Source organism: Salmo salar, chromosome ssa02 (genome assembly GCF_905237065.1).
Source record: "Salmo salar chromosome ssa02, Ssal_v3.1, whole genome shotgun sequence".
NCBI classification, from domain to species: domain Eukaryota; kingdom Metazoa; phylum Chordata; class Actinopteri; order Salmoniformes; family Salmonidae; genus Salmo; species Salmo salar.
This window is the reverse complement of record NC_059443.1, coordinates 11314130-11338629: the sequence shown is the minus strand read 5'-3', so window position 1 is coordinate 11338629 and position 24500 is coordinate 11314130. Positions and strand designations below refer to the sequence as shown.

At 41.4% G+C, this 24500-nt stretch overlaps 2 protein-coding genes across 11 annotated transcripts; one reads left to right on the top strand and one right to left on the bottom strand.

Moving 5' to 3' along the window:
* Positions 1 to 1291: 1291 nt before the first annotated feature.
* LOC106573691 (dentin sialophosphoprotein) lies at positions 1292 to 10538 on the bottom strand. 9 transcript variants are annotated; one of them, XM_045697642.1, is made up of 14 exons: positions 9083 to 9430; positions 5259 to 5421; positions 4951 to 5012; positions 4701 to 4733; positions 4483 to 4533; positions 4341 to 4379; positions 4209 to 4247; positions 4051 to 4095; positions 3879 to 3935; positions 3757 to 3795; positions 3356 to 3403; positions 2361 to 2876; positions 2190 to 2228; positions 1292 to 1686 (listed from the first exon to the last, which is right to left on the bottom strand). In XM_045697642.1, the coding sequence occupies exons 2-14, from the start codon at positions 5264 to 5266 to the stop codon at positions 1676 to 1678; spliced, it is 987 nt and encodes a 328-aa protein (XP_045553598.1). In that variant the 5' UTR covers positions 5267 to 5421; positions 9083 to 9430; the 3' UTR covers positions 1292 to 1675. The 9 variants fall into 9 exon arrangements, with proteins under 9 accessions (XP_045553598.1, XP_045553597.1, XP_045553601.1 ...); XM_045697641.1 differs by having other exon boundaries at positions 5259 to 5352; XM_045697645.1 differs by lacking the exons at positions 5259 to 5421; positions 9083 to 9430 and adding an exon at positions 10316 to 10538.
* Positions 10033 to 23502, top strand: LOC106605979 (casein kinase II subunit alpha). Of its 2 annotated transcripts, none has more exons than XM_014202011.2 (15): positions 10033 to 10139; positions 10895 to 10991; positions 11222 to 11296; positions 13056 to 13184; positions 13344 to 13455; positions 13582 to 13683; positions 16651 to 16701; positions 16813 to 16872; positions 17179 to 17262; positions 17469 to 17579; positions 17762 to 17863; positions 18274 to 18374; positions 18775 to 18923; positions 20432 to 20521; positions 22462 to 23502. In XM_014202011.2, the coding sequence occupies exons 4-15, from the start codon at positions 13084 to 13086 to the stop codon at positions 22563 to 22565; spliced, it is 1167 nt and encodes a 388-aa protein (XP_014057486.1). In that variant the 5' UTR covers positions 10033 to 10139; positions 10895 to 10991; positions 11222 to 11296; positions 13056 to 13083; the 3' UTR covers positions 22566 to 23502. The 2 variants fall into 2 exon arrangements, with proteins under 2 accessions (XP_014057486.1, XP_014057487.1); XM_014202012.2 differs by having other exon boundaries at positions 11222 to 11310.
* The last annotated feature ends 998 nt before the right edge of the window (positions 23503 to 24500 follow it).

Genomic DNA, 24500 nt, shown 5'->3' with positions numbered 1-24500 from the left:
CCATAAACCCCAGAGCAGCTGACCATTTGGGACTTCTCTGTCCAGGCACCACACTGTTTCTGGCAGGTGCCAGGTTCAGTTGGGACTTCTCTGTCCAGGCAACGTACTGTTCCTGGCAGGTGCCAGGTTCTAGGACAGCACAGATAGAAGAGCTAGCTTCCTGTGCAGACTGCTTTTTACAGAAACAGAGTTTTATAAGCGTCAGAGCCAGTACATGGAGGTCTGGAAAGGACCACTGAGGATGTGATAGTGGAGGATCTCCGTGGTTGGTATCCACCACAAAATGAAGCCATATTGGAGTGTCACTTCAGATTCCAACTTGTGGTGTGTTTACTATATAAGTAAACAGTGACTACTCTTACAGCTGGAATCCTTATTGGTGAAACAACCAGGTCCGTTTGGGATATTACAACAACATAGAAGTTACTGGAAACAACCAACACAGTTTTTTCCCCTCAGACATTGCAGGTGCGATAGAAAAGCACAATATGTATTGCAATTGTTTTTACCATGATGATCCTCAGCTGGGCAACAGAAACAATAACGGTGTTGGGGCGGCCAGTGGCGCTGTTTCCCCTTACTGGGGATTCCATCTTTAAGGTCCAGTGAATTTACTTTCTACCAATCGTGACACAAGACTATGGTAGCCTGCTAAGCTAAAGCCTAGACATCAGCTCAGGGAGCTACAAGTCTTCAGGTCTCAGACAAGGTAACTCATCATGAGAGGGTCATAAGCCACCATGTATATATATATTTTGTAATCAGCTGCTCCTCATTCTGTGGCACTGGTTTTGCTCAGCACAGCACAGTTGATGTTGAAGCTGTGCCTCAGGCCACAGTACATGTGTTAGCAACAACTGCCTGTGTGCAAACAGCAAGGCTGATGTGTCAGGGCAGTCACCCCATGTCAACTCCAACACATGGGAGAGATCACTATAAAACACTGTTGGATGAGAGAAGCGTTTATGTCTGGAAAATTGCTGCAGCAGCAAAAGGTAACAGTGACATGTTCTGTCAACATATTTTTCTTCCGTTGTTGAATCACTGCCATATTATATTTTATACAAAGTTACCAAATGTTGTTTGTATGGGCCAAGTTGACAGTTGAATGATTGGGTGAAGTTGAAATGTAGAAAATGTTTTGTGTAGAATGGTCATGTAGTCCAAGCAGTTGTGTAACACTGTAAGACATTCTGCCTTCAAACAATGCATCGTCTTTCCTTACAATTGTGAATTTGCATGTATATACAGCCTTTTATTGAATTACCTCTAATTAGTACAACAAACAATGCTTTTTGAGAAACCTTTATTTCATCAGATTGATCAGATTGGAGCCAAACATCTTATTTCCATTCACCCACAACTCAAATGTACTACCGGCAGTAAGACCAGGGGGCACAGCTGCTGTCAGAATACCATTTATTTCAAGATCACTTGAAGTGAAAAATTGGTGGTAAATATCCACAGATGTACTGACGTCTCTGTCATGAATATAAGTGTGAGAGGGACTCTCTGCGGTCTGGTAGAGTCGGTGGAGCTTGAGGGAGACGACACACGAGTGAGAGGCAGGGAGATTTACAGGCCCTGCAGGGTAGAGCTGAGCCAACTCTACCTGGAGGAAGCCTCTGGCACTGACAGGCTCCTGGCTGGAGCTCCTGGCTGGGGCTCCTGGAGGCTAACCAATCACTAGAACACAGAGCAGACAACATGGAGAACACTCAGTATGATTTAAACAATTTGCCTGTGAGTGGTAAGATAAGAAGTCTGAAAACAGTGGTTGAATGTGTAATATGGATGTAAGTTGACTCCGGTAGGTAACACCTCTGGTCTGTTTCTACTTAGGTCTTAGAAGCAGTGGTCTTATTTGTAACAGAAATTGTTATACAAAGTATTCACTGGGGTAATGTTTCTGATTCACCACATCAATTTAAATATTTTTGCAAAACAGGAAATATTTTTAGACCTGCTAGAGAACATTTGTGGGTTTCGCAATAGGAGAAAGTGATATTTTCCTCACCAAAGTGTTTCCAGCACATATTTAGGTGGATATAAATCATCTGCTGTTTCTCTGTATCTTTCCCTTACCAGAACACATAACCCTACTTACCATCTGAACAGAAGTGCTCAGTGACCTCAGTGTTTTTACTGGGATTGTTTTATTGTTCATGGTGTGTTTTCTCTAAACCTACCTACTGGGTTCGTCTCAGTGCTGACCTCATCTCTGGTTTCTGTTAGGAAAGAAAGCAATCATTCAGATATTTTTCAATAATATAGGTTCAGTAGTTAAAGAATTCTGCTGTGGATCTTCTTTTTTGTAAAGCCATAGTTTGGAATCATGGTAGAATAGAAGCCAGACGAACCTCTACTGTTGGCTTCATCAGTACCATTGAGTCTACCATTGACATGCTCCATACTGTCCAAGTCCTGCTGTTCTCTGGCTGTGTCCAACACTCCATTCACTACACCCCTACAACTATCCCTACGTAGGGCCTGCTCCGTGGCTGTGCCTGTGACCTCTTGGCTTTGGATATCTCTATCTCTACTGTTTAGACTGGTATTCTCGTCATTTTCACCTCCATTGACTGTAGTCCCCTGCTCTCCGGGCACACAGACAGTACCCTGGCAGCCCACCATCACATCCTCTTCACTGTTGAGATCAATGAGCACTCTGCTGGTTCTCTCTCTCCCCCCTGTGGGGTCCCGCTGAGTCTCTCTATCCAGCTCCTCGCTCCCATTGGTTGTATCCTGCCTGGTGGTTGTCTGCATGCTGTCCACATGGTCTGGGTTTATGGTTTTCCTTCCTGGAGGTTGTTTGTATTTTCTCACATCACTTGGAGGAGAACTGTCAGTCTCGTCGCTGCTGCTGTCATCTGTCACTGTATTGAGGATTAAGAGTCAGTTAGAACTGTCAACAGATTCCATTTAGAATTTACTCTTGGTATGAAAATCTATGGATATGAATAAGTGCTATTGGTTTAATAGGTTTTTATTCTAAGTATGTTAATTCTATGTTTGTTTAAATACACTGTTGGCCAAGGACTTCATCGAGTAGATTATGACATATCTTGAATCTCAGTAGAGGGTTTGGCGGCTGCTACAACCACGACCACATCATTTTTTTCATCTCTGTTGCTGTCCTACAACAAGACAAGGCCAGGTGATGTCATGTTCAGTCTCTTACATAGTGTTAGTTACATGTCTATGGGATGTAATTATAATAGGCTGGAATTCTGACCAGCAGAATTAGAATCCTGTGCTACCTTCTGCATTTCTGTCTGGAATGAAAAACAGTGACGCTACATCAATTATCTAGCTACCATTTCTTTACATTACATTGATGTAAAACATGACATACCAGTTTGTGTAATCTTTGTATTAGATCCCAGAGAGTCATCATCATCCTCTGAAGAAAGAAAGAAAGAAAGAAAGAAAGAAAGAAAGAAAGAAAGAAAGAAAGAAAGAAAGAAAAGAAAGAAAGAAAGAGAGAGAGAGAGAGAGAGAGAGAAAGAGAGAGAGAGAGAGAGAGAGAGAGAGAGAGAGAAAGAAAGAAAGAGAGAGAGAGAAAGAAAGAGTGAGAGAGAGAGAGAGAGAGAGAGAAAGAGAGAGAGAGAAAGAAAGAGAGAGAAAGAAAGATAGAGAGAGAGGGAGAGACAGAATCAGAATTGGTGTGGCCGTAACAGTCTATGACATCAATATTACAGATTACTTTTCCCCTACGGATATTTCAGTGATAGATTATTTTGATATTTAATATACCTCTGCTTTCTGCTGAGTTACTTTCAGATCGTCCTGCATCTGTGGGACATTGAATAAAACAACTCTGAAAATGATATTGAAACTTCCTATATAACATTATTTTCAAACCATATTCCACACACCTGTAAGATCATCGGAGTTGCAATTCTCTTTGGATCTGGCATCTGAGTCTACAATATCTGATACATGATCAGACAATGATCAATAACACAAAAAACACATGATCAAGCACATATCAATAACACTAACTACTGACTATTGATAACTTCCCAGCTCAACCTTCCCCACACTAACCTGTTAAATAAGCAGAGTTTGCAGCCTGGGTAACATTTGAGATTTCTGGAAGACAAATGATTGCGGAGTAATGATACACGTAATGTAACATTGATTTCATTATATTTCACAACAAAGTTTGACCGTTTGATTAGAAACTAAAGGTAATAAAAAACTACCTGCAGAGTTCTCTGTTGGTCTTAAAGGACTTGGGCGTGCTGTTGAACACGGTAATAAATTAGGTCAACATGGCAATAACAGATGCTAGTTAGAAACATTTCCCTCAAACATCCAAATCTACTTTCACTAACCTGGGGTTGGATCTGGTTTACCAAAGGTATTCTCAGGACCTGGGGAAAGTAGAACAGAAAGACGGCAGATTGGGTTAATGATTTTAAAAGTAACAAAATGAGGAGAGATACAAAATGTATATATAAAGTGTGAAGAACCGACCTTTGATTTTCCCTGAGGTGCTTTGAGTTGGGGGAGCAACGTCAAGGGCACCTGTAACAACATCTGAAAATGAGGTACCTTACCAACAGCTTATTAGAATCTCACCACCTGTGATCAATTTTTGAAAATGTGATTTCTCCATCAAGACTAACAACTGTTTGTGTCTCATCATCACAAGAAAATAAACAAGTGCATTAGCATGTAGCCAACCATCTCACCATTCAAAAAGCTTAACACATCCTCACTTCTGTCTGAAAAGGAAACAGTAGTATTATTAATGTATTGAATCTCCATAACCTCAATAATATAATGTCATATACTGTATCATACCTTTTTATCACAGCAATAAAAGCAAGCTCATTGTTTTTGGCCAGTGTATGACACGCTGAACAATTCACTGGAAAAGCTTACTGGAGCAAATCGATATAGGCTGATATATGATCCTTGTTTAGGGTAAATGAGGCTTACCTTTCATTGGTACCATGAACACAACAGCCACTAGCATCAGAACTGACAGAGAACACAGGGAGCTACGAGAAAAATAAAGAGCATTGGCCTTTTCAGTTGAATGCATTCAGTTGTACAGTTGACTAGGTATCCTCCCTTTCCCTTCCCTTTTATAAAGATAGTTGTACAGTGTTAAATCTAATGCTTTGTAAGACTAAGCCAAGACAACGCACAACATTTAAATTAAATGTTACATGACCTAAATGTTACATTGTTATAAAGAATATATCAATCAAAGAGGCCATGATGCAATAAAAAAAGTGACTTACAGCTTCATTGCGGGTGGAAGTCATCACACGAGTCCTCTATCTCTTTGTTAAAAGACCCATCAGAGGTTTTATACCTTTCCTTCTAGCTGATTGGCTGGAACCACAGAGACAATAGACACAGACCCACTTTTATGAGATAGAATGGGGGCTGTGTCAGGTGTCTCTGCAGGAAACAGTGCATGACCGCGGGAATGGTTTAAGATTGAGGAATCAGATGAGCATTTAAACAAAAAGGTTTACAGTTTACAAATGACTAATTATAATATCAGTCGACAAACAACTGACTGACTTAGAAGACAAAGACTCCCAAGATGTGACTGTTCATTCAAGAGGTGTACAAAACAAAGATCTTCTCTTTCTACACTATGTTGATTATAGGTGACTGGTTCCTGTGGTCAGTGATGCAAACAAAACATGCCTCTGGCATTTCCTTGTCATTGTTACAGCAATTTAGAAGAGGGTAGGCCTACACAATGAGTGGATTAATTGATACCGCACTCTGAAAGTGTAGCATGAGCATATACAGTGAGTGTACGAAACATTAGGAACACCTGGTCTTTCTATGACATAGACTGAGCAGGGGAATCAAGGTGAAAGCTATGATCTCTTATTGATGTCACCTGTTAAATCCACTTCAATCAGTTTAGATGAAGGGGACGAGACAGGTTAAATAAAAAAATGTAAGCCTTGAGACAATTGAGACATTGATTGTGTATGTGTACCATTCAGAGGGTGAATGGTCAACACAAAATATTTAAGTGCCTTTGAACGGGGTATGCTGGGTTTTTCAGTTTCCCATGTGTATCAAGAATGGTCCACCACCCAAAGGACATCCAGCCAACTTGACATAACTGTGGGAAGCATTGGAGTCAACATGGGCCAGCATCCCTGTGGAATGCTTTCGACACCTTGTAGAGTCCATGCCCGACAAATTGAGGCTGTTCAGAGGGCAAGATGGGGTGCAACTCAAAATTAGGAAGCGTTCCTAATGTTTTGTCCACTCAGTGTACGTTGTCCCTTAGCCATAACGACCAAAGAGAAAGTATGTTCATTCTGTATTCAATATTTCTCTTATCAAAGGCATTCTTCTTTGGTCGTTCAATATTTCTCTATTTTCTAATTCTTCTTTGGTCGTTCAAAACAGCACTGTTTAATTGAACGTTGCAAAACCCTCTGATATTGCCGACTACTTTCATGACTTTTTCATTGGCAAGATTAGCAAACTTAGGCATGACATGCCAATAACAAACTCTAAACCTTAATTTTCATGGATAACTGAATTTGAATTCTGTAAAGTGTGTGTGTTAGAGGTGAAAAAGGTATTGCTGTCTATCAATAATGACAAACCGCGTGGTACTGACAACTTGGATGGTAGCGGACTATTCCCACTCCTATCTATCTAAGCCTACAGGACAGTGTGTGTCTCAGGGCTGCAGGAAAGTAAAAGTACTTCCGATACCCAAGAATAGCAAAGCACCCTTTACTGATTCAAACAGCCGACCAATCAGCCTGCTACCAACCCTTAGTAAACTTTTGGAAAAAAGTGTGTTTGACCAGGTACAATGCTATTTCACAGTAAACAAATTAACAACAGACTTTCAGCTTACATATAGGGAAGGGCCCTCAACATGTACGGCCTTGACACAAATGACTGATGATTGGCTGAAAGAAACTGATAATAAGAAGATTGTAGGAGCTGTTTTGCTAGACTTCAGTGCAGCTTTTGACATTATTGATCATAATATGCTGCTGAAAAAAATATACACTACCGTTCAAAAGTTTGGGGTCACTTAGAAATGTCCTTGTTTTTGAAAGAAAAGCAATTTTTTTGTCCATTAAAATAACATAACATTTATCAGAAATACAGTGTCGACATTGTTAATGTTGTAAATGACTATTGTAGCTGGAAATGGCAGATTCTTTATGGAATATCTACATAGGCGTACAGAGGCCCATTATCAGCAACCATCACTCCTGTGTTCCAATGGTACGTTGTGTTAGCTAATCCAAGTTTATAATTTTAAAAGGCTAATTGATCATTAGAAAACCCTTTTGCAATTATGTTAGCACAGCTGAAAACTTTTGTGCTGATTAAAGAAGCAATAAAACTGGCCTTCTTTAGACTAGTTGAGTATCTGGAGCATCAGCATTTGTGGGTTCGATTACAGGCTCAAAATGGCCAGACACAAAGAACTTTCTTCTGAAACTCGTCAGTCTATTCTTGTTCTGAGAAATGAAGGCTATTCCATGTGAGAAATTGCCAAGAAACTGAAGATCTCACACAAAGCTGTGTACTACTCCCTTCACAGAACAGTGCAAACTGGCCCTAACCAGAATAGAAAGAGGAGTTGGAGGCCTCGGGGCACAACTGAGCAAGAGGACAAGTACATTAGTGTCTAGTTTGAGAAACAGACGCCTCTCAAGTCCTCAACTGGCAGCTTCATTAAATAGTACCCGCAAAACACCAATCTCAACGTCAACAGTGAAGAGGCGACTCCTGGAGTTGCAAAGAAAAAGCTATATCTCGGACTGGCCAATAAAAATAAAAGATTAAGATGGGCAAAATAACACAGACACTGGACAGAAGAACACTGCCTAGAAGGCCAGCTTCCCAGAGTCGCCTCTTCACTGTTGACTTGAGACTGGTGTTTTGCGGGTACTATTTAATGAAGCTGCCAGTTGAGGACTTGTGAGGCGTCTGCGGCGCCGTTGTTTTGGGTCGCCTACTGGGTTCCGATCCATTGTCCTGGGTGGTGGTCCAAACAGAGGATCCGCTTCGGGAAAGTCGTATTCCTGGTTGTAATGTTGGTAAGTTGATATTGCTCTTATATCCAATAGTTCCTCCCGGCTGTATGTAATAAGACTTAAGATTTCCTGTGGTAACAGTGTAAGAAATAATACGTAAAAAAACGAAATACTGCATAGTTTCCTAAGAACGCGAAGCGAAGCGTCCATCTCTGTCAGCGCCAAACACATAGCCATGCAACATTTCCTGTTGCTGCAAGATTAATTTCCTGCTGTAGCAAACGGGCTCAAATTAAGATCATACATCTGTGTTTTTATCACACCTGGACTACTGCCGAGTTATATGATCAAATGCTGCAAAGACGGACATAGGCAATTGACCAAAAACAGAGCAGCACGGTTGGCCCTTAAATGTACACTGAGGGCTAATATCAAGAAAATCAACGTGAATCTCTCCTGGCACAAAGCGGAGGAGAGATTGTATTCATCACTACTTGATTTTGTGAGAGGTATTGACGTGCTGAAAGTTCTGAACTGTCTGGTCAAGCAGCTAACACACCTCAGACAGCCATACATACCCCACATGAAATGTCACCAGTGGTCTCTTCACAGTCCCTAAGTCCAGAACAGAGGCTGGGAAACACACAGTACTACATAGAGCCATGACTACATGGAACTCTATTCCAAATCAGGTAATTCAAGCTAGCAGTAAAATCAGATAAAAAAAACCCCAGATAAAACAACACGTCATGGCACAACGCAGACTGTGAAGAGACACACACTCTACACACACCCACACATTGTAATATTGTACATTTTGTACTGTACATTTGTAAAGGTGGAGCAGATAGGCAAATGTGTATAGTGCACAATGTATTGTGTGATGTGTTTTATTTATGATGTAGACTATTGTTGTGATGTTTTGTGCATGTTTGGACCCCAGGAAGAGTAATGGCTGCCTTGGCAGAAGCTAATGTAGATTCTAATAAAATACTAATGTTTTGGAGTTATGCATTATCAAATCAACAATAGTTACGCATTAGAGTTAGATGTCCATGGGTCCGGAACGTCATACATACCTGGGGTGCATTCAGTTCGATTAAACAGTAGCTAGGTAGTGTGACGGTTTGTACTGAACAACACGTTTCCTCAAAACGTGTTTCAACATTCTTGAACAGACGTTGAGGTACGTTTTCTCCGCTTAGTGGGCGTAGTACGGTGTGGCTTGAAGCAATGAGTGATGAAAGGGCAGTGGAGCGTTCCCCAACCCACAACCCAACCCCTCCCCGGTTTTCAATTGGTCAATCAGAACAGCACCGTTTCCGTTGTGCGTTGTCCCTGTCTGGAACATCATTGGTCTTGTCCCAGTGAGAACATAGATTTATATTGTGGAAAATAACTAAGGAGGATGTACTACCATAGTCAATCAATCAACAATATAATAATAACTTTAGTAAGAAAATGTATCTTTAACTTACAATCTATGAGATTAGATAGGTTCAGAATTTATGTGAAACAGCACAAATATATGGCACACGGAAATCACAAGAGGGTGGTTTACGGTGAGAGGTGGGATGGACTGAGAGTAGCTGAGTGGTGGGGTTAAAAACTCATGTTCTATAATAGTTATGACTATAAAAAAAAAATATGAATAAGTACTATCTATCTAGATGTAATTTATATCAAAATATCGGATTACTTTATTTTTGCTATGTAACTACTGTAAAAAATGTGTGCATGATTTACATGTAACAACAAAAGAAAAGCTGTAAAAACAAAGTTTGTTTTTGTCCTTTGAAGAGGGGGGGTGGAGGGCCCCCCCAAAAATACATTAAAAGTACGATGTGGATGTGGACTCACATACACCACCCCTATCTATTGTCGAAACTTCTGGCATGTGGCGCACAGTGAAAAATATATATATAATATGTATAATATACTTAGGATTGAATTGTGAGACAGAGGTTCTCAAATTTAACCACTAGGTGTCAGTACAGGTTTTCAGAGAAGTAGAGCCTCGTGTTTTCTCTCTCCCATTTTCCACACAAAGACAGCACAGCGCCCCTCACAGGAATGGAGGTGCACATTGCCGCTAAACCAAGCATCGCCATATTGATGTCCCAACAACGTCGAGAGGTAATACACATTAGCTTATTTACCTACGTGAGATGGCCATTGTTTTCAGTCAACTTTGCATGTTATTGCATATAAGACAAATACTCTTAAAGCATACATAAGTATGTATAGCTTTACTACCATTAGCTATCAAGGTAGCCCACAAAATGTTAGCTAAGGCGTTGTCAGCCAGTTACCACGCTTAATGCACTCCGTTGTCACTTTTTTAATTCTGAAAACAAATAATATTTTGTAGCTTGTTGTAGCTAGCAATCTTCAACGTATGTACGTCAGCTAATACTATTTAGTAACATTTATAGATAAATACCTGCCCAGCAATTCATGTTTCGTGAATATAACTATTGCTAACATTTGCTTGTTAGCTAGCTAACGTAGTGTTCCCATCCGGCTTTTGATGCGGTGCAGTTCATCATGGAAGCAGCTAGCGCGAGCTAGTTGGCTACATGTGCAGGCCATGGCTCGTGCGTGTGTGACTGTCTCGAGGGAGTTTCACCACAGATGATTAAACCGTGTGGGTCCCAGCCGGACACTGTGTATCATAATGAAACTGCTTTGTGTACCACAGATGTTTCTGATCGGTTTCATCATACAGTGAATGATTTTCAGCATTGTTGACACTTGACAGACCGTTACACAATACCATAGAAATAAAGCTCGTAAGCAGTGACAGGTTTATGAGTCAAGTCAGAGAGGTTGAGTTGAGACTCTTTGGCCAAGTATTGTACTAAATCAATCACATGTATGTCTTCCAACAGGGCATATGACAGTGGGAATCCTAGTGATGACTCTACTGAGCCCGGTGCCCCCTGATTAGACTGGTTGGATGTCCTCCTTAACAACTACAACAATCAGGTTTGTTGATTTTAGCAAACTATCTTGACCAGTATAACTTTGACCACTACATCAGCGATTTCCCAAACACAGATTAAGCTTAGTCCTGTACTTAATTCATTTCCATAGAGCATGCTTTATAGTCCAGGACTGGTCTTAAATTGTGTCTGGAAAACCTGCCCATATCATGATGGCTACCTGACCAAAATATGTAGCTAGCAAACTAACATCTTGTGTGTTTTATCCTGCAGCCTCTACCAAACCAACGTAGCATCAGCTCTGCAGCGACCCCACCTGTCACCTGCAGCTTGGAGGAAACCTCCAAGGTACCATTCACACGGTGATCAATCACACTCTTATAGGCCTACTGTGCCAAGTCAAGCGAAACAGCAGTCAAATACCTGATGCAAACAGTATGCAAAATAGAATGATTCATTAGTCTACATTACTTTCAATCAGTCACTTAATTCTCCTTATAGATATTTCTTATATATGGATCTTCCTTGATATCGATTAGATAGGTTCAGAATTTATTAGAAACAGCAAAGTTGACAAATATATGGCACATGGAAATCATCAGAGGGTGGTTTACGGGGATAGGTGGGATGGACTGAGAGTAGCTGAGGGGTGGGGTTAGGGAGACAGGTGGGATGGACTGAGAGTAGCTGAGGAGTGGGGTTAGGGAGACAGGTGGGATGGACTGAGAGTAGCTGAGGGGTGGGGTTAGGGAGACAGGTGGGATGGACTGAGAGTAGCTGAGGGGTGGGGTTAGGGGAGACAGGTGGGATGGACTGAGAGAAGCTGAGGGGTGGGGTTAGGGAGACAGGTGGGATGGACTGAGAGTAGCTGAGGGGTGGTGTTAGGGAGACAGGTGGGATGGACTGAGAGAAGCAGAGGGGTGGTGTTAGGGAGACAGGTGGGATGGACTGAGAGAAGCTGAGGGGTGGGGTTAGGGAGACAGGTGGGATGGACTGAGAATAGCTGAGGGGTGGTGTTAGGGAGACAGGTGGGATGGACTGAGAGTAGCTGAGGGGTGGGGTTATAGGGAGACAGGTGGGATGAGACTGAGAATAGCTGAGGGGTGGTGTTAAGGGAGAGACAGGTGGGATGGACTGAGAGAAGCTGAGGGGTGGTGTTAGGGAGACAGGTGGGATGGACTGAGAGAAGCAGAGGGGTGGTGTTAGGGAGACAGGTGGGATGGACTGAGAGAAGCTGAGGGGTGGGGTTAGGGAGACAGGTGGGATGGACTGAGAATAGCTGAGGGGTGGTGTTAGGGAGACAGGTGGGATGGACTGAGAGTAGCTGAGGGGTGGGGTTAGGGAGACAGGTGGGATGGACTGAGAGTAGCTGAGGGGTGGGGTTAGGGAGACAGGTGGGATGGACTGAGAGAAGCTGAGGGGTGGGGTTAGGGAGACAGGTGGGATGGACTGAGAGTAGCTGAGGGGTGGGGTTAGGGAGACAGGTGGGATGGACTGAGAGTAGCTGAGGGGTGGGGTTAGGGAGACAGGTGGGATGGACTGAGAGTAGCTGAGGGGTGGGGTTAGGGAGACAGGTGGGATGGACTGAGAGTAGCTGAGGGGTGGGGTTAGGGAGACAGGTGGGATGGACTGAGAGAAGCTGAGGGGTGGGGTTAGGGAGACAGGTGGGATGGACTGAGAGTAGCTGAGGGGTGGGGTTAGGGAGACAGGTGGGATGGACTGAGAGTAGCTGAGGGGTGGGGTTAGGGAGACAGGTGGGATGGACTGAGAGTAGCTGAGGGGTGGGTTTAAAAGCTCATGTTATATAATAGTTATGACTATAAAACACAATTTATATTGTATAAGTACTATCTATCTATATATAATGTATATCAATTATCACATTTTATTTTTGCTATGTATCTACTGTAAAAAAAATAAAAAATAATTGTGAATGATTTACATGTAACAACAAAAGAAAAAGCTGTAAAACCAAATTAGTTTTTGTCCTTCAGGGGGTTGGAGGGGCCACAATTAATGACATTATAAGTGCGATGTGGACTCAAATACACCACCCCTATCATGTTTGTTTTTATTATAATAGGTGCATCTATTTTCTATGTCCCAGGTGATCCAGAGAACATCCTGTGTATAATATGTCCGGCTCTGTCCCAAGCCGCTCTCGAGTTTACTCTGATGTAAACACACAGAGGCCTCGGGAATACTGGGACTACGAGTCCCATGTGGTGGAATGGGGGTACGTAGAGCGTGTGTGGTTCAAAAGCTGAACACATTGTTTTCTGTTGCATGTTCTGGTATGTGTGTTAGTAAGTCGCTCTGGATAAGAGCGTCTGCTAAATGACGTAAATGAACTTGTCAAGCCATCACATTGCTTGCCTCTTCTCTGACTATGTAGGAACCAAGATGACTACCAGCTGGTGCGCAAACTAGGACGAGGCAAATACAGTGAGGTGTTTGAAGCCATAAATATCACCAACAATGAGAAGGTTGTTGTCAAAATACTCAAGGTTGGTACCATATTCATTTTAATTTAATTTAGTATTGGCATTTTATCCCCTAACTCAAATTTCGCTCCTCGCCAAAGAGACGTACTGTATGAAGTCCTAATGGTATTTTGTTATGTTTGTCAATAGCCTGTCAAAAAGAAGAAAATCAAGAGAGAAATCAAGATTCTGGAGAACTTGCGAGGCGGTCCCAACATCATCTCACTTTTAGACATCGTCAAGGATCCTGTGGTGAGTAGAGCTCATAATCCTAATTTCTATAAATCTGCCCTAGTAAAGTGTAAATCATAACACAACCACATGCTCGTTTTGTTGTGCCTTTTTTACAATGGCTGTTGCTCAATCACTAAGCAGAAACAATGTGCTTCATAATCAGCTACCTCCATCCAGAGTTTCCCCCTGGATTTTTTTTCAGCAGCTGTGGCAAAGTTAGCGGGGGCGTGGCCAATTGCGCAATTTTAGAGGCCCTCTTAGCCGCAGAGACAAAATGTTGCTGTTTTAAATAGGGATGCACGATATATCAGTGAACGTATCGGAATCGGCCGATATTAGCTAAAAATGCCAACATCGGTATCGGCCCGATGTCTAGTTTAAAGCCGATGTTAAAAACAGATGTCAAAGCTACCGTGCATACCTATATAACGTAGGTACATGACGTAATAACGCCATGTAAATTGTTGCACTACACGTGCAACACATCATTCCTAACCTAGCCCACAATGTCTGCTGTGTGGATCGAGCAGTCAACAAGTCAAGCAGTCATTTGAAAGAGTAAGAAAATTTCAGCGAGACAACTCAAAGGCGAAATCCATGAAAGCCAAGATAATGGAATTCATTGCCCTTGACAATCAACCGTTCTCTGTTGTGGGTGATGTTGGCTTTTGCTGACTGGTCGAGCACCGGTACACACTACCAATTGCTCTGTTTTTCAGATGTTGCCCTACCGGAGTTACACAGTAATAGCTTCACGACATGCATACTATGGAACGGCGTTTGGCTCTTTGTGTGTCAAAAAAGATACAGTAGCACTGTCAAAGCTGTACAAAAAAGTCTGCAAACACCGGCCACGAACAATGTGTTTACAATACCGTGTTGGTAATAAAGCATCATTTGTTCGACCGCAACTTCTGGGGTAGCTAGCTTTAGCTTGGTATCTAGCTAGCACCAATACAACCAGCCTGAAAACAATGACCAGTAGAAACTGCAGTCATTTTCATTGTTCTTAGCAATGATTTAGGAATCCTTGTGAGTAAGTATTAGCTAGGTTGCCACTTGTTGTTCGCCTATTGAAATTGAACTTCAGTTCATGAAAATAAATAGCTAGCCAGCTACTTTACCCTGTTGCCCAAAGCTAACGTTATAAGCAGCCAACTAGCTTCATCTGGCTAGTGAGACTTGACCGGACCGGCTTATGTGTTGTGAAGCTAGCCACAATAAGGATTAGGCACAATAGTGGAATTTGCATTTTGCCTTCAAAATAAAAGTATGTAATTTACAGTGATGCAAATGAATACAAATATAATTATGCCATACTTTTATTTTGAAGGCTAACTGCAAAGTTCACTTTTGTGGCTAATTATTGTGGCTAGCTTCACATAGATGGGTCTGACTAATCAAATAAGAACTGTCTGATAAATTAGGGTTATTTTAGATGGTGACACCTAGCTATATAGTTAGCTAGTTAACGGTAGCTACTGAAACAGATTATGTCGTTTTGCTATGTTTTTGGGGAAGAATTACATTGTTTGCATCTATGAGCTAGCTAGCTTTTTTTTTATGACCAGCACTGTAGGTGCACGAGACAACTTTACCAGCATTGAGCATACGTATTGATGAATCGTTGTGATATATCAAATACGAGTGATAGTGTAATAACTACGTAAAAAATGTATAAGCTCGTTAAATTATTATTTGACTTGCAGTCATATTCAGGTCCTGATTGGTCAACAAGCTTATTTGACACGCAAAGACCCAAACGGCGTTCCATAGAAATCCTGGTTGAGAATGAAACGACTGAACAACGCTGCTTCTGTGTGTGTGTGTGTGTGTGTGTGTGTGTGTGTGTGTTAACTTTTTAACTGTACTGGAATGCTTAAAAGGTCGCTACAATTTTAAATATCAGTTATCGTTATTGTTTTTTTTGGCAAGGAAAATATCGGCCAAAAAATGTCATATTGGTGCATCACTAGTTTTAAAGCTAATTTCCTGTAATTCTACACATTTTGCCATGGCTTATGCCATGTTCTTATGCCTTGTTCTTATGCTATCTGAGTGACTCAAACATTATAACAAAATCAATGCCATGACATTTTTTTTATTCTCCCTGACTGTCTACCGTAATTTCCGGACTATTAAGCGCACCTGAATATAAGCCGCACCCACTGAATAAAAAAAAATATATATATTTTGAACATAAATAAGCCGCACATGTCTATAAGCCACAGGTGCCTACCGGTACATTGAAACAAATGAACTTTGCACAGGCTTTAACGAAACACGGCGTGTAACAAAAATAAATAGGCTTTAACGAAACACGGCTTGTAACAAAATATTTGCAGTAAGCATTAGTTGTCTTTTTGCACTGAGTCAATTCCTCACGCTGCTGTTTCCAACGTCTTATCATCGACTCATTAAGACCAAGCTCCCGTGCAGCAGCTCTATTTCCTTTTCCAACAGCCAGATCAATCGCCTTCAACTTGAAAGCTGCATCATATGCATTTCTCCGTGTCTTTGCCATGATGAGGGTGACAAAATGACTACCGTAATCAGAATGATGGGAAGTTTGAGAACGCTCGATTTAATCTAAACAGTAAACAAAAACGTTGTTTGACCTTAACCCGTTCGGCAATTTCGTTGGTCTAATGAAAGCTTCATGCCGCCAAAAAACTGAGCGGGAAAAATCCATATATTAGCCGCGTCATTGTTTAAGCCGCAAGGTTCAAAGCGTGAGAAAAAAGTTGCGGCTTATAGTCCGGAATTTATGGTAGTTTTTATTTTGGTGGTTGTCAAAGATTATCTTATTTAAAAATATATCGCTTTTCTACTTTATACCTGGTTTTAATCATTTGAGTTTACATTGAAAACGTTTTACCATCCCGATTATTATTCTTATTTTTTTCAAATGTATTTTTTGTGTTCTGGTTGAGTGAGTGATTGTAGTTATTGTAGCTCCTCATGCCTTTTCTTATGTCTTCTCAGTCTCGAACTCCCGCGCTGGTTTTTGAGCATGTAAACAACACTGATTTCAAGGTGAGGAGAGAGACAATGTTCATCTGTCTGTACAGAATTCTAATTAACGTTACATTCTGAACCAATGTCCAGCCATCTCATTTTGATAGATTTTCTTTCTCTGTATTTCAGCAACTGTATCAAACTTTATCAGACTTCGACATACGGTTCTACATGTTTGAAATATTGAAGGTAAGGGATGGTTTCAAAAAACAAACACCTCACGGCACAACGCCTCTCCCCCATGTGACCTACTTGTTGTGTGTATGTACTGACATGTATGTAGAACTGGTAGATGTACACACACTACCTGTTAATGCTTTTAAATGTATGTTTTTTTGTCTGTAATGTATTTGTTGTTATGTCGGACCCCAGTAAGACTGTCTCCATTGGTGTCGACTAATGGGGATCCTAATAAATCAAATCTCAGATGCCAATGATACATCTCGTATTTAGACTACTATTAGTTTAAACCGTTACCTAATTTTTTCTTCCCAGGCCCTTGACTACTGTCACAGTATGGGGATCATGCACAGAGATGTCAAGCCACACAATGTGATGATTGATCATGAACACAGAAAGGTATGAATTCAGTCTCCTACTTTCATTCATTCTGTTACTATAGCTTGTATCAGTACCATAATTAACCAGACGACTTTGTTAGACGTTTTTGTTTCCTTATTGTAAAGCGTCTTTGGGTTTTAGAAAAGCTCTATATAAGGCCTGTGTATTAATAGTGTTATTATCATAGAACTAGAAATTTATTATTAACTTACGTTCTCTTGTAGCTCCGTCTGATCGACTGGGGCTTGGCAGAGTTCTACCACCCTAACCAGGAGTACAATGTGAGAGTGGCCTCGCGCTACTTCAAAGGACCTGAGCTGCTGGTAGACTATCAGGTGAGACCACTCAATACAGTCTGACCAGACTAGTTATAAACATGAAACTAACTAGTATAGTTGGCCACAAATATATAGTATCATGTTGTTAATGTAGTTCTAATAAGTTGGTATAGTAATGTAGTCGTTGTTTTAAGCACAGCTCTCACTCTCTCCCCCTCTCCTCTCTCTCTTTATTTCAGATGTATGACTACAGTTTAGACATGTGGAGTTTGGGCTGTATGTTGGCCAGCATGATCTTCAGGAAGGAGCCTTTCTTCCATGGACACGACAACTACGACCAGGTAGAATTGTCTCATGGTGCTGATCACAATGTGTTGATATTGAATCCTGATGCTGCAGTCTCTACTACAACAGCACTGATTTTAACTATCAAGTGGATGTCTTGTTGCTCTCTTAGTTGACTGCCAGTTGAATTGCAACTTTCTGTAGGATTACAAGTAAGTATTTTGGTTGAGTCTTTTGGTTTGTCTACAATCAGGTGAGAAGAATTGAGTCTCTCAGTGCTGATGAACAAACCTCAAACAATGTGTTGATCATGATGAGACTACAGTCTTTACAACAAGGCTGATGGTTGATATTTACTGCATACTTCTAGCCCTCTTACTTGACTGCCAGTTGAATTCCAGATTTAGGCCTTAGGCTTTTGATTTAGTTTGTTTTCCCTCTGAAATGTTTTGTTTCTGTTTTACAGCTCGTACGGATTGCTAAAGTCCTCGGCACAGAGGACTTGTATGACTACATCGACAAGTACAACATTGAACTAGACCCACGGTTTAATGACATTCTGGGCAGGTAAGAATATCCAACATTTCATCGTCAGATTACTTCAACAGAACTGGGCTTCAGAATGTATTACTAAATGGTCCAAATACACAATGTGAATGTAAGTTTACACCTGACCCCTGCCTTGAGTAATTCAGGTTAGTAATGCCCAATATATTGACCCATAGAAACAGAAAGAGTTGAATGGCGAAAGCCCCTCAGACATGACAATTTAAGAGTACTCATGGGTACAGTCAATTTGGCCACCAGTCTCTTTCCATATATTGATATGACTTGTTCCTATTTTTTTGTCTCCTTTTTCCCTAAACTTCTTTGTCAAGTGTATTGAGAGAACTTTGTGAATCTACACTCTGAATGAATGTTGACTTGATTTTATGTATTGACCTCTCTCTCCTGGTCCATTCTCCAGACACTCCCGTAAGAGGTGGGAGAGGTTTGTGCACAGTGAGAACCAGCACCTGGTGAGCACAGAGGCACTGGACTTCCTGGACAAGCTGCTGCGTTACGACCACAACGCTCGCCTCACGGCCCGGGAGGCCATGGAACACCCATACTTCTGTGAGTTTCCCCTCCGCCTCCACTCAGACTTCTAGATATACGTGCTACAGGTGTTCCCTGTAGCTCAGTTGGTAGAGCATGGTGTTTGCAATGCATGGTGTTTGCAACGCCAGGGTTGTGGGTTCGATTCCCACGGGGGCGCCAGTACGGGGGGGAAAAAAATGTATGAAATGTAAGTCGCTCTGGATAAGAGCGTCTGCTAAATGACTAAAAATGTTTAAAAAAAATTTAAATATAGGCCTGCTGCATTAGACACCTAACTGAATGTTTAAGTACTAGAACCCTTGCTAGATATTAAGATTATGGTGCTAAATTATGCCTCAATACAATACTTTTAAAGTACTTCTTGTTAAAAAAGGTTCATATTCAGTGGATTCTCTTGCAGCCATTGAACACATTGACGCAGAAGGCTTTTTAACAGATATTTACAGTTTCTTCAGGGGAGTTCATGTGACTACAGTATACATTTTAGCCCTTTAGCAGATGCTCTTATCCACATCGACTTAAAATTAGTGCATTCATCTTAAGATAGCTTGGTGAGACAACAATACATCACAATCATATCAAGTTCACTTTCCCTCAAAGTATGGGTGGGAGGGCCAATAGACCAGTGGTGGTGGAACGAAGGGCTCAGGTTGGGATGTAGGGTTTTCAAATAAGCCTGATTGTAGGGAGGGACGGTTCCTCTTACTGCTGCGTAGGCAAGCATCAGGGTCTTGGAGATGATGCCAGCTTCGACTGGAAGCAAGTGGCGTGTGCAGAGGAACAGGGTGACATGGGAGAACTAGGGCAGAGATGACACGCTCAAGTGTTTTGGGGAAAAAAAGAAAGAAGGCATACCGGTCTGTTGTTCTTGACGTCAGAGAGTTTGAGTCTTGCTATCATAGCTGTCGGTGGATTAGGTTAATGAGTGTTGCTATCATAGCTGTCGGTGGATAGGTTAATGAGTGTTGCTATCATAGCTGTCGGTGGATTAGGTTAATGAGTGCTGCTATCATAGCTGTCGGTGGATTGGGTTAATGAGTGTTGCTATCATAGCTGTCGGTGGATTGGGTTAATGAGTGTTGCTATCATAGCTGTCGGTGGATTGGGTTAATGAGTGTTGCTATCATAGCTGTCGGTGGATTGGGTTAATGAGTGTTGCTATCATAGCTGTCGGTGGATTGGGTTAATGAGTGTTGCTATCATAGCTGTCGGTGGATTGGGTTAATGAGTGTTGCTATCATAGCTGTCGGTGGATTAGGTTTGTGTTGCACGTGGATTAGGTTAATGAGTGTTGCTATCATAGCTGTCGGTGGATTGGGTTAATGAGTGCTGCTATCATAGCTGTCGGTGGATTGGGTTAATGAGTGTTGCTATCATAGCTGTCGGTGGATTGGGTTAATGAGTGTTGCTATCATAGCTGTCGGTGGATTGGGTTAATGAGTGTTGCTATCATAGCTGTCGGTGGATTGGGTTAATGCATGTTGATTTAGAAGATATCTGATTGTCTCTCTCTCTGATGCCAGACCCCGTTGTTAAAGATCAGGGAAGGGGCAGCACTCCTGGAGGAATGGTTACCAGCTCCACTCCAGTCAGCTCTTCCAGTATGATGGCAGGTAAGTCATCCAACACTGTGTTCTGAGGACCGTAGGGCTTTGGTCAAAAGTAGTGCACTATTTAGGGTATAGGGTGCCATTCGGGACGGAACCTCTGTCTCAACTCCCTGGGAAGATGTGCTGTTATCATTACTCTTTGAACTTTGTACGTTGATTGAATGGTTTCCCAACACCACTGTTTTATTTGTGATCTATGGTGAGTACTCCTCCTGACTAGGGCTGTTGCAGTGACCGAATTACCGCCATACCGGCAGTCACGTGTCATGAAGGCAGTCAAATTCCACATGACCGTTTAGTCACAGTAATTAGACTTCTCCAAGCTATAATGTTGCTGCTGGTCATTAGTAGCCTACCAAACTTGCTAACTGCCTGGTACTCAGCACTCTATTGTCCCTCTAATTACTCTGACATCAATGTAATCTAAAATCTAATGAGAGCCCATGAGCTCATGTTGCGCAACATTTCTATAGGCTATTTAATTGCGCTAGAAAACAGAGTGATGGCCTCTACTAAATAGAGGAGGATCCCATCAGCTTTCTATAGGCTAGACCTACTATATTTATTTCTCAACTTTCCTAGTATTAAGCACATTGCTTATATTTACAACAGGAGTACAGCCAACCTGGCTGGCATGAAAATGAATCACGGAAAACCGTCCTCCATCCGCTATTTAAGTGCATAGATGCCGTGTGCATTGCTGCCCTTATAATGTGAAGAAATAGCCTAATAGTTTATCAATATTTTAAGCTAAACGTTTTGATCTATTGTGTCAGCCACATTGCGTTAAAATAGTTTTTTTGATGCTAGTAATTATATTAATTTGGGATCTATTGCATCCCACAACTGTCCCAGACTATGTTTGGAATATTTATATCTGCACAGAATAGAATAGGTCAACTTTTGTACTATGGGGGATAGTAGATTGACAGGTTAGTGCTTTTGCTGTTCGTTAGACCGACTAAACTTGTTGGCTGATTTTAAAAGTAAATGTGGGCAGTTCTTCTAATATCTTCACCTCTGAATTGGATAAGGATACGCGCAGTTGCGTCCACGATGTGTTTGTCTTAACTTGTAGCCTGTGAGAAAGACCCGATCACGTGATTGAGAATAGATTTTTTTTTAGGGTACATTATGGCCACAAAGGGGATGCCGCCGTGAAATTCGAGGTGTTATCAAGTGCTTGTCAAATTGTGAATGAGAGACTGATGAAGTGTGTATAGCCTGCGCAAAAAACAAAGCAGAGCTCAAGCTTTTTCAAGCGACTTTTTTCAAATCATCATTAGTCGCATCATGCAGCCTTACAATGTATTAAAAATCTAAACATATAGCATTTGTAGAACTAAAGTTACATTAATAACTCTAAATTAAGCAAATAAGAGTACCTATTTCTTTGTTAACCGCTCAACACAGAATAGCCGCATGTGCACACTCCCTCAAATCATTTGGAGAAAATATTAATATTTTATTCAGCTTTGTTCAATTGTATTCTTCATACTATAAAATAATGCCACGGAATTCTAAGCAAATATTGTCTGCTAAATGAACTAGTGTAGCCCACAGCCATTTGTCATAGCCACATCAGGATCTAACGTAAGGACAACTCAGAGTATGCTAATCTGTTCTTCTGAAATAGTCTACATTTTCTTCATATCATGTTTCTTTAGACCTAAAATAAATCATGGATTTATTGTGATGGTGTAGGCTATATTTATTAGACTTTTTACAATGTAAATGTTCCTACGGTCTGCATCAGTGTCCTGAAGGTTCAATTACCGTGAGGCCAACAGTTATTTGCTTGACAATCACCGGCTGATGAAATTTCGTGACCACCACAGCCCTACTACTGACCATAATCACACTGCTCTCTTCTTTTACTTCATGTCAATAAGTGTACTGACAGTAGGAGTCATTGGTGAGAATGTGTCCACTATCTCTTCTAGGTATCACCTCCACAAAGGCACTGGCTAACAACGCTGGATCACCTGTCATTTCTGCCCCCAACACTCTGGCCCCACAAGTCCCAGCGGCCGGGGCACAGCCCTGAAACCTCCACCACCTCCTCCCAGCGGCCGCCGTGGCACAGCCCTGAAACCTCCACCACCTCCCAGTGGCCACCGGGGCACAGCCCTGAAACCTCCACCTCCTCCTCCCATCTGCCACCGGGGCACAGCCCTGAAACCACCACCTCCTCATGGGACCTCCTCACCTATGTTTGTGTGGGCCCGTGGTTCGGTTCAGCCCACCCCACTCTCTACTATGTGTTGGCCTGGCCCGTGGGTTTCCTTTTTATTACGTTGAGAAGAATGATGGAGAAAAGATGTTGAAATTGCTTTTCCCTGTTCAGTTATATTTTGAGATCTGGACTTGACATCATTTTTTATTGTCGCACCTGTCTGGATGATTGAAAGTAGTAAATAACATACATGGGGTGTGTTACTTCACAAAATGCCAGTGGTCTAGGAATTCTAATACAATGTTGACATGATGAAGAAGAAGAGAATGGATAATAACATTTATTTTGTATGTCCCAAATATACAGTCTAGCTTGAAACAGTTTGTTTGGGGATTCCTGCTGTTGCAATACACTGAACCTGTAGACAACTTCACAAAACGAGACAGGATTCTCTGATGTAGCCTCCACTTGACAGTGGTGGATAGTTGCTCACACACTACTGTTAAGTGCAGGAGTTACCGGTGTTTTGAAGTTGTTAGAAGCTATGGTACTTGGATTGGACATCTGTAGATACTCTACAGTAACTGTTAGGTTGCATGCACCAAATGCTGACTATCACAGGGTCAATAGTTTGCCAATTTGGTGTTACTTTTACTTCTGTATGTATACATGTTTGTTTTTTAATGCGGTCTCTTACACATGATTTTGAATACATAGGCAATTTTGTAACTTTTTGTTTTTAATTTGGGAGGAGTCTTATCACTTGCAAAAAAAATCGACTTCATAAATAAACAATTTTAAACAGGCAGGTATGAATATTTATTTATCATTGTATGTTTTCTGTTCTTTCTGTGAAATGTACCGACATTGATGCTGTAGAAACCCTGGCAAATATATGCATGGTTAGATTGGTGTAAAAGCAACACAGACAGATTAATTTATTTCAACTAGCCCAGCCTAACGTATTATGTAATGGAGTCTAAACAACAAATGTTTTCTATTTTATTTAACTAGGCAAGTCAGTTAAGAACAAATTCTTATTTACAATGACGGCCTACCCCCAGCCAAACCCTCCCCTAACCCGGACGATGCAGTGCCAATTGTGCGCCACCCTATGGGACTCCCGATCACAGCCGGGATCGAACCAGGGTCTGTAGTGATGCCTCTAGCACTCTGGAGCTTAAATTCACTGGCACTAATGCCAATGGAATTTGTAAAATATCAAATAGTTTGGACCTTGCAAACAGATGGAACTGAGAATGAGTACTTTGGTGTTAAAGTTCAAGAAGGGGTAATTAATTGGGTTACTCAGCGTTTTATTTGTCTCAAGGAAAAAAGCCAAAAATGTTTCCCATACAACAGTATTACACATTGAGCATTGTTGCATGGTGACCTATCGCCACCTTCCTACTGCGTTGATACAGAAAATTTTTTCTACTGCATTGATACCAGGATATCTTATGATTGATGTCCACTACTGCATTGATACCAGGATATATTATGATTGATGTCCACTACTGTATTGATACCAGGATATGTTGTATTCTGTTCTATGAGTGATTTCAACTGTTCATGTGCAGATTGAGATTTTAAAATCAAATTCACTATTGTCCTAAAATATAATCTATTGGTTCTGGGGAGAGAGTCTGTAATTGATTGAATAGCCTATAATGGAAGGTAATTGCCTAAATATTCTGGTACCAAGGAAAAGTCTACTATATCACTGACATCAGTACAGTGTATGCACCAATAATGTATCTCAGCCCTGGATTGCAGACTCTCTGTATTGGCCATTGAGAGGCTTTG